Source organism: Vigna umbellata, chromosome 7, assembly GCF_029865625.1.
Source record: "Vigna umbellata cultivar VRB3 chromosome 7, Vumbellata_1.0, whole genome shotgun sequence".
In the NCBI taxonomy this organism is placed as follows: domain Eukaryota; kingdom Viridiplantae; phylum Streptophyta; class Magnoliopsida; order Fabales; family Fabaceae; genus Vigna; species Vigna umbellata.
In genome coordinates, this window is record NC_142171.1 from 34117202 (window position 1) to 34127685 (window position 10484).

Sequence of the window (10484 nt, forward strand, 5' to 3'; positions counted from 1 at the left end):
TCCACGCATAAACGATTCAAGGTTTATCACACAGACAATCAGCCTGCAAAATCAGAACTATCTGATGTCATATCCATTATATGCATGCTGCAGTAAGAGCGAGTGGAGGTTTTGCATAAAAGTAAGGAAATTAGGCTTTACTATCCCCGTCGCAGCTCCATGGGTAGAAAGGGAAGCCATACAGTACCCCGCTGAAGGGTAGAAATCTATCTCAAGCTACAATATATTTCATCTAAATTACTGGAACAAGAAGCTTCCATGGGGAACGAGAAAGGGCAAATGGCAACTGACAGAGGTGACAGATTTCACTAGATCAACATGCACGTCCTTGCCTGAGAACTATACTTCCCCTCGTGTAATACTTCTGCATCTATCAGTTGCAAAACAAAATTAGGATGCGTGTGTGATCCACAAATTCTGCACAATCAGTATCTTGAGGTCAGGGAACGTGTGTATAATTATAAACAGCAAGACCGATTCAGGTAGCAGCAACATAGCAACTAATTAACCAACAACGCCAGCATCTTCCCGGCTTGCTGTTTCACTTGAAGGAACAGAACCCTTATCATCAGTGACCAAACCCCCTATTGGTTCACCCTGTTTGTGCGGCAAATGCTCAGAATCCTGCTCAGGGAATACCTCAAGCTGCAGTGACGGTGAAATGTTATTCACGTGTAGCCATGTTAGTTCCCACAGACTATCACCGCCCAAGGCACTCCTCTGCACTAGTATACCCCTCATCTTCATAACAAGCAAGGAGTTTTTAAGCAGCTCAGGTACCGTCTCTTGAAGCTTCTCACTTCTTTTCCCCCTAACCTTCACCTTCATATATTTTTCCATTCTGCTCAGTACACCCAACCATAGCTTACAGAAGGTTGTTAATTGTGATAATTCTGGGAGTAATTGAAGAAAAACTTTGAACAAGAGCTTCATTGCTAAGATAAGGGTGCCTTCCATATTGCGATAATCCTTTTGAGAGTGTCCCTGTGCAATCTCAAGCAGGTCATCAAGTACAGTGAAGATCACAAGATCAAAACATTGTAACCACATGCTATATGGTAGATAAATGTCATCAGCCCCAGTCAAGCACTTCTGCAGAGATAATAAAGCATGATTTCTAACCTCCTCTCTCTGGTCTAAACACACCTTCCTAAGACCTTGTACTAGTCTCAACCACATCTCTCCAATATCCTGAGATAACTTAGACACTTGTTCCTCCTCCATTGATTCCTTAGCCTCACTGGTCCACCGTGCCAAGCAATTGACAGACCCTGCCATGAGATCTAGTGCCCGCACAGAACGCTCTGCTTGTCCAACACGAGACTCGGCAAACTGCCTGGCAGTATCTACACAGAGAACATAATTAGCAGGAAGCAAGTGGGCACCGTCAGACATTATGAACAATAGTGCATCAAACCCAGCTTCAGATGCTTCTATGTGTCTAGCTGTGATGGAAAGTAGTGATGTAATTGTACGCCATCCTAGCTGAGATCTTATGTGAGAAGCATTTGCCTTTACAAGGCGACTGACTTCTTGAGTAATCTGCTCACAGTATGCATCGGCAACCCGGGCATCAAGCTTCAAGACAAGTTGCAATGACCTTAGAAGTTCATCAGCAATGTTCTCCTTGTAGGGAAGCAACCGCTGGCAAATTCGTAATAGTCCAAAAACAGCCTTCTCTACCAGGGCACAGGGCATTAGAGTTGACTGAACAATGTTGGATATGTGTTCATACACACCATGCCAAAGAATCCCAATTCTATCCCTGTTATTCAAAGTAATTGCAATCAGCAACTCCAGGCAGAAAACTGCTGTATCTTCATCCTCAGGTGTGCTGCTCCCTTTTTGAGGTCTCCCTGCAGCCCAAACGAGTGCTCTTGCTAGCTGCAATAAAGATTCAGCTTGCAGAAACTTACTCTCAGTGAATATGCTGTCAATATGACATTTCTGTATGGTTTGTAGGGTGCGTTGATGAGCAGCAAGTTGTTGTTCAGTAGGTTGTGATCTTGGTTCCTCAGTATCAAGAGATAAGAGTTGACTAAACCTACCCATCAATCCTGAGGATCTCCTTGGAGTGCCAATAGATTGCATATGAGCTGAGGATAAAGAATTCATAATAGGTTTACCATGAACAGTTTCAGCAGAAAGCTCTGATTCATCAGCTGCATCACTGGCAACACGTGCAGGAAGAAGACCAAGCTTGTGCAGTCTTAAGATGCAATCAAGAATATTTCTCCAACCTGTGCGGATGTAATCACCATATCTGTTTGCTATAGTGAAAACTGTCACAGTTGCCATTCTAGCTTTCATGTCATCTCCAAAGGCTAGGACTGGTTCCTCAACTGATGACGGGTTTAAAAGTGTAGTGAACTTACAAAGAGACACTACCAAATCATCAAGAACATCTTCAAGATGATGGCAAGCTGAAATTTTAGCAATAGCCAAAAATCCATCCATACATGTTTGGTATACCTCCTCCTGTTCAGCATGATCAAATACCACAGAGATGGCAGCAATTGTTGGGCCTGACATTATGGCAAACATATCATGATCAAGGTAGGCCTTAGAATCAGATACAATAAATGGAGCAGTTTTTTTGGACTTATGCATTAGGTCAATCCATCGACTTGGTGTCATTTCAGGAAAACCAACACCTTGTTCAGGGGTTGTGCGAATCTCATTCTTACAAATTGAATGGTAAATCTCTGACAGCATTTCTCGAGGCAGATCGTTGCCACCATTTATAAGCCTATTATTCCGAATAAAATCCTCTTCTGTCATCTTCTTTTTAACTTGAACATTGTGTTGATCTGTATTAAGCATTATCATTGAGTATGACAAAACAAGAGCAGCATCCTTGTTAGCAAGGATATGTGGTGATTGTTCATAATATCTCTCAGAGAAAGCTTCAAGCACCCTATGTATTTTTTGTGATTCTCCCGGCAATCTGAATGTCTCCAAGAATAGACGCAGAGCAGTGTCTAAGTTCATGTCTTGGAAATCAAACGTTCCAGCAAATTCATGAAGCACCTGAACACAGAATTCATCATGATTTCCAAGGAAATCACCAACAAGATTCTTATCCAACCCAGCAGTGTATCTGAAAAAGCAGGCAACACTTTGAGGATCAAGTTTGTCAGGCAAAAGATGTGTTCCTTGGAGAAACTCCAGACCTTTCTTAGGATCACGATTAAAGTGGTCAGCACCAATCATCAATCTTCTCTTTATGTACTTTCTGCGGCGGACAAAAGGCACCCAGTGATTTGGATCGTTATAATTCTCACATTTAACCATCCAGAATGGAGTATACTCTTCAAGATTCACTGGAGAATATTCAGAGCTTACAGATCCATTGGCTATCCTTTCAGCCATTCCCTGTATAACAGCAATAAGACCATCCAAAGCAAGAATATGCATGGCAGACAATGGACAATTCACAGGAAATGCACTTTTAGACAACAAATTAGCAAGGTCTTCAAAGACATTACTGCAAGTTATGTCACAGTCAAAGTTAGCATACATATCTACCATAAATGTCTTTTGCCTGCAAAAGTCAACAAGAGCCTCCATGGCTACCTCTTGCTGCTGGTATGAAGCTCCATATCTGCTTTGTGCAAGTCTTAAAATGACACAAGAAAAAAATGCTTCTAGCTGTAATTTGAGCTCTGTACGAAGATGATGATACAGATTGAGAACAATGCTACAAACCATTGAAAGTATAAGGGGGCTCATTGACAAACCAAATTGCATCAGATTATGGAACAATTCATCCTGAATTAAGCTCAGCAACCTTGGGTGACGACAAATAGAAGGTCCTCCAAGTTCTATTGCTGAATTAATAAGAGTTAAGGCAAAGAGAGGCACATCTTCATCAAATGCTAGTGTGTTTGATCTAGGACCCATACCCGTATGCTCAACAACATTCAGCAAAGAACACAAAAAGTGAAATATTTCCACCATGCAAGGAACACCATACGGTTCAGTCATCAGATGCATGTCATATGGTACACCATCCTTGCAACTAATAGTTATTGCTGTGTTTTCATCCATCACAGTTGCTTTCACAACACTTGAAACATTGGGAGCAGAGTTTGTAGATGATGATTGATTATCATATTCAGAACTAATACTTCCATTCTCCAATTGTCTACTTCCAAATGCATATTCATTATCTAGGCCTCCAGTCTGCAAGAATAATAGCCAAATACAAAAATTCAAATAGATGTTATGAATATTAAATTCTTGATCACCAAACTGTTAACTGTAGGAAAATAAATACTAAGAAAAGCATCACCCTCTGCCCCACCCAATTCCCTTGTATTTTTTTTCCCCAGAAGCTAAAACAATAATCATGGGGAAAAATATAGCCTTTGAAAGTAGGTAGCAGGATTCTCATACCTCCTGTTTCAAGTTAGTGCTCCCATTAACCAGTGCATGATCAGTATTGCCAACATCTTGAAGGTGAGAGAAAATACACCTTACAAGTTCATGCATTGTATATCGTGCTATCTGCTGCAACAACTCGCCTTTACTTCCTGCTTGATGAACAATCCGGAAACAAGTATTCACTATGGTGCAAACATGTTGGTTACTCAGCATTATAGATGCTTTACTTTTCATACAAGCTAGGAGAACTTGTAGTATCTTCATTAAAACAACTTCTTCTGAAGAAGGATCAGTGACCTCAAATCTGCAGCTAGTGACAGCATCAACCACCAAATGCATGGCATCCTCAACATTGACAGTATTTTGATCGATCACATCAAGAGTCAAGATCTTGTAAACAGATGACAAAGCAACACCAGTAATTGGGGCACCAGTTTCATCAGACCTAATTACATCTAAAAATGGCTGTAAATACAAGGCTGGGTTGATAGCTTGCCACTGATGGTGATGCCATGAAAAGATTTGTCTTCTCACTGTCTTGAAAGACTGAATGAGAGAGTGCTCCAGCTGATCATCACCTGACATGTAACGGCCTCCCCATCTGACATTTCTCCTCATCACGGCCAAAACAGCACCAATTTCTGAATTGATCATGCATGCCAAAGTTGTTTTGTTAGGGTAGGCAGCATCACATTCCTCAGGTTCCTCCTCCTCTATTGCATTGATACCAGCTTGCAGCTTCAGACGTCCCATTTTTAAACTCTTTGTAGAGCACGGCAGGGATCTGATAGATTTTAAAGGAGGGTTTTCTAATAAGTACCAAAAACTCAATACCACAAACCAAATAACTAAAAGGAGTCGTGTGATAGCACTTTGAGTAGTATGGTAACCAAGAAGAATCGTCAAGTAATTACTGAATAAGGGCCTGCTTAAATAAATCTTTTCATAAACACTCATGAAAGAAAAAAAGAAGAAATTAAAATGAAGAAGTTTCTTCCGAAAGCTAAACTTGGCTTATGCACGAGTAATATGTCAAAACAATATTATATTATATTAACTTCAACAGAAGTTTATTTGAATTATGCATAAGTTAATTTTAGCTCACAAGAAAAAACTCATGTAATTTTTATTTTTTTTTCTTTTATAAATGTTAATGGAGAATTTTATCCAAACAAGGCCTGAGTCTTCTGAAATACAATGAGACAACAAAAATAACAAGTCCAGATTTCCAAAAAACAAATAATCAAGAATTGTTCTAATCAAGACTAAAAAGTCCAGATTTATTTACCAAATAATTTTGTCCTTACAATCTTCCCACTTCCTAAACAAATAATTAAATGTTTCTCCACGCTTTCTACTTTTTCCACAGAGAATTAGGAGAAATAGTAAGCTATTTACATTATTCTTACAGGCAGCACAGAGTAATGCCCTAACTTAAAAGAAGCACGAAATACAAGCACAAGAAACACAAACTGAAAACGCTTCAGATTCAATTCAGCACCACAGCATGTAAATGTCTAACACACAAGGTAACCCTACCCTATGTAATGTAAGTATAAAAAATAGTATACACACACAAATCCTAATTCCCAAGTATGCTCACGTGCAAGAGTTCAACTACTCAAAATGCACGTACAGAAGAAGAAGATCTGGGCGATCCAGCATTTTCATTCAAGCAATTTGAGATGAAATTCGGCGCATTTGAAAAAATGGCAAAATTGTAACATCCAGAGAAAGCATAAAATCTCACTCACTCGTTACTCTCTGTGAATCGAAAAGTTGCGAGTTGTTGCTTTATTCGGCGATTCAGCGGAAAAGTTGACGGATGTCCGGACTGCTACTGATCCTCATCGGAATCTTCGGTCTTCTATTCTTTACTGCGTCTCTGTGTAAACTAATTTGAAAAAGAAAAGAAAGGAAAAGGAAATGACTCTCCAAAACTAAGGAAATTTTATTTATTTAATTAGCTTGCTGTAATAATAAGTGAATACTAAATATTATTTTATAATCATTTTAAAATCCACTAACTTTCTCATGATTAATTTATATCAATTTTACTTGAAATTGATAAATGCTGTTTATAAATGTTATGCTGTAAGAAAATCTATCTGATTTTAGTTTAAATTTATGGAAAATCATAGAAATTATCTTCCGCAAAGTGTTGATAGTCGAAATGTACACAGAAAATTGACACATTTTTCTTTCAAAAAAATATTTATTAATATTACTTTTCGTTATGTATGGAAAGTGAATAATTAACATCACGAAAAGTAAAAGTTGTAGGACAAATTTTATTTATGTCATGTGACAGTGAGTCGAACATAAAAATAAATAGTGATAATTCGTTCACAAAATATGTTAATTTGTAATTTAATTTTAATTTTAGAGTCAACATGTTAAATGGAAAATTGATATCTTGTGAGAATGTTTTGATATAACTTTTTATTTTAAATTTCATAAATGGTATCAAGGTTTTTATATTTCTCTTCATTGTTGTATGAAACTTTCCATCAAAGTATTACGTACAGTTTCAAATTTATAAGAACAAGTTTTTCAATTCATTTCACATCATTATGTCATTATAATATATTTTTTAATTAAAGCTTTCATTCTTTTCAATTATATTTTATATTAAGGTTGATCTTTTTATTTATTAATTATTGTTGTGTATCATAAAATTGTGTTTAGTTCAACTTTAAATTTAAATTTGTAAACTTTAAATTATCACAATTTATGGTAAGATTAGATGAAGATGATCCAAGAATGAAAGTTGTTGAAAATTGACAGTTAAATTATAATACAATTTTGCTAGAAAGAAAAATGTTTTAAATTATAATACAATTTGTTAAAATGAAATATAAATTTAAAAAGATGAATAAAGTAATACTGAAATATTCAATCCTTTCATTCATATTTTGTGATATAATGTAAAAATTTTAGGGTTAAATATGTTTTTAGTCCCTAAACTATTGACCGTTTCTGGTTTTCGTCCCTCTTCCAAAGTAATGTACAATTTAGTCCTCAATCTTTAAAAAACGTTCGTTTTAGTCGAAAAAACGAACGTTTTGAGGACTAAAACGAGGACTAAAAACAAAATTTTGAGGACTAAAACGAACGTTTTTCTAAAGAATGAGGACCAAATTGTACCTTACTTTGGAAGAGGGACGAAAACCAGAAACGGCCAATAGTTTAGGGACTAAAAACATATTTAACCCAAAATTTTATTTTGTATTTATGTTAAATTACGAATTTAGTCATCTTAATATTCATGTAATATAAATTTTCGAATATTTAAGATAGTAGGAGTGATTTTCTCAATGAGGTTTTCAAATCCAATTAATTAATTTCTCAGTAAATTGATTTTCTACCATTTGTTTGGTTCAATTTATTTTCTCATTGTATGTAGGCTTGTTCGGTTTGCATGTGATCTTAGAGTCTTCAATATGAGTCTTTCTTGACTAGTGATCATGATGATGTGGTTTTATCGTGTTTGTAATTTTTCTATGTGTAGCTACAACATATGTGAGGTTGAGTTGTTTAGTGTTTTAAAAGTGTCACATAAGGTGAAGGAAGTTAATTTTAATTATTATCTAAGTAGTTGTTTGATTATTAATTATGCAATTTAAAATTGTGATTGGATGACCAAATTCAAATGTTTAGTGGTTGTTGCATCTAAAAATGAGATGAAATTTTTTTATTTAACTGTTTATTTTGTGTCTTGGATTTTGTTTTTATATGATAAACATTGTTGACTTTAGAATCTGTTTGGGTGAGTCTAATTTGATATTTAGGATTGAAATGAGAGCGAAAATGGTGAGACTAATGATATTGGCTGAGATAAATGATTTCAACATGTTTTATGCAACTATGAGTTGTGAGAAGCATGAAAAGTCTTGATTTTTGTTATGGTTAGGAATTTTTTGTGAGATCTTTGAATTAAACTAATTTGACAGTCCTTGAGCTAAGAATTTGAATTTTAAAGTACTATGAGTTTTATTAAGTAGTGATTAACTCAATAAGTGTCAAATTAATTAATTAAAGCTTAAAGAGGGAGTTTAGAGTACCTTATCAAGCGCTTGTAGCATTGTCAGGCACCACTTAAACAATGGCCACTGACTTGGGACATTGGACACCACTTTTGTACTATTGCTCTTAAATTAGTGGGTTCTAGAGAGTTGTAGCTTCAGGCGCCACTTACCCAATGAAAGACATCACCCTATTTTTCTAGTATGAGTTATCTTAGGAAAAAATTGAGATTTCCGCTTCATTAATCGTCAGATCGAGTTGAAAATTTGAAAATATGTCCTAGACATATAATTTTTCCCTCTGATCATTAGGAACTTTGATTTGAGGTGTAGTTATAGTAATTAATTGTTCATGATTGCTCTATATTTTTTGTTTCTCAACTTTGAAGTGCATTATTACTTTGATGTGGTTGAATGTTAGGTACCTATTTGTGGTTTTATATCACGGAAAATATGTTAAGAAAGTATTATTCTATGGAAATGTGATGGTTTTAAGGGAATAAAGTAATCCATGGAATGGAATGAGAAAAAAATTTAATTGTATGATTGTTTGGGATTTTGGCTTCCAAGGAACAATTACAAATCCTTGTTAGTTTAAAGTTATGCATTAACCAAGGATACATGTTAGACAAAAATCATCATATACTCTATTAGACTTACAAACTCACACAAAGTGTCGTAGTTTAGATGGTGAGAGTTGAAGGAGGTTTTTATGAGGGGATTAAAGTTGAGACTCATCATCTAACAATATCACAAACAATTTACTCTGTCCAAAGAAATTTGATCGGTTTGGTTAGATCAAGGGAGTCATGGCTTTTATAATCCACTTTTATAACATGTGTAAGGTTTTTTGTGTCCTAGTCAATGCATAAATATGGATATTGAATCTAAATTAGTATAGCATGTATATGGCTTATTTGGTCTAAAAAAATGCATGTTTTATGTTTCAAGTAATAAGGACGACTTTATTTTGTAAATTTAGAATATGTGTATGTTACAAAGTAAATTAACTTGCCATTTTTTGTTTTGGTGGTGTGTTTGCTTGCTTTCTCCTTTTATAATAATTGTCATATTGATATGAATAAAAAGAGTGCAGGTGAGGGCGAGGATAGATCCTAGGATGAATGATTCCAAGATAAGTCTTTAATGACTTGTTTAACATATGTTGAATATTTTGCATAATGTAGTTTTTTTATCTTTATGTTTTGGTCCAAGTTATGTAAACAAATTATCTTCTTTTGCAAACTTTGATACCATGGACTCTAACTACACTTTATACATTTGTTTATTTATGTCTTAAGTTTCTTTGGAGAAGTTTGTCTAATACTTTAAAGTGTAGGAACTCCATTAATAAAGAAGCTCAATTTTTAGAATTGTTACAATATACATTGTTCTGTCAAAATATAAATATATTATATATATATATATATATATACTGACAGAATATATAACTTTAACAACACAAATTTAATAAATCATCATTTAATTTAATAAAAAAACATGAATGTAAAATATTATTTCAATTATAATATACCAAATTTTAAGTGAACATTCAAAAGTTTGCAATCTTATATTTTTAGTTCACTTATATTTCTATATATATATATATATATATATATATATATATATATATATATATATATATTAATTGATAAAGGACTATTCACAAGAAACTAATGTACTTGATTTATTTAATGCAAACTTTAACCCATCAATTAAATTGATGAAATTCAATCTCCACAAACAATTATTAAATGGGGTAAAAACCCGTGTTTCTTGGTTCTACAAACAACACAATTTTCAAATGATATCAGTGGTTGAAATTGAGTGTGGCACGAAAAAGGGAATACATTGATCAACAGCAAATTAATTTTGCTTAAACCAAAAACGATTTGACCCTCTGTAGAAACAGAGCCAAAGTCTATATAACAACACTTGTTCCCAAGTACATTTAATAATCTTAACATGTGTGTGTATATTTATGATCATCTAAAAAATGTTGTTTACATCGCTAACATACAGGGTAAATACATGTCCCAGTCAATACAAAAAGAGATAATTTGGAGTTCTGTA

General features: G+C 34.7%; 1 protein-coding gene across 1 annotated transcript; it reads right to left on the reverse strand.

The window, feature by feature from the left end:
- Nucleotides 1-6: 6 nt before the first annotated feature.
- On the reverse strand, nt 7-6306 carry LOC148195821 (ARF guanine-nucleotide exchange factor GNOM-like). The gene is made up of 3 exons (XM_088094479.1): nt 6141-6306; nt 4399-5170; nt 7-4185 (listed from the first exon to the last, which is right to left on the reverse strand). Exons 2-3 carry the CDS (start codon nt 5137-5139, stop codon nt 505-507), a joined length of 4422 nt encoding a protein of 1473 aa, XP_087950605.1. The 5' UTR covers nt 5140-5170; nt 6141-6306; the 3' UTR covers nt 7-504.
- Nucleotides 6307-10484: the final 4178 nt, after the last annotated feature.

What these genes read in the sequence shown, in the direction of transcription:
- LOC148195821 (XM_088094479.1), bottom strand. Translation starts at nt 5,139, where the DNA reads ATGGGACGTCTGAAGCTGCAAGCTGGTATCAATGCAATAGAGGAGGAG. An exon ending in GCACTAACTTGAAACAGGAG is followed by an intron (nt 4,186 to 4,398) that starts GTATGAGAATCC and finishes TTATTCTTGCAG; the next exon opens with ACTGGAGGCCTAGATAATGA.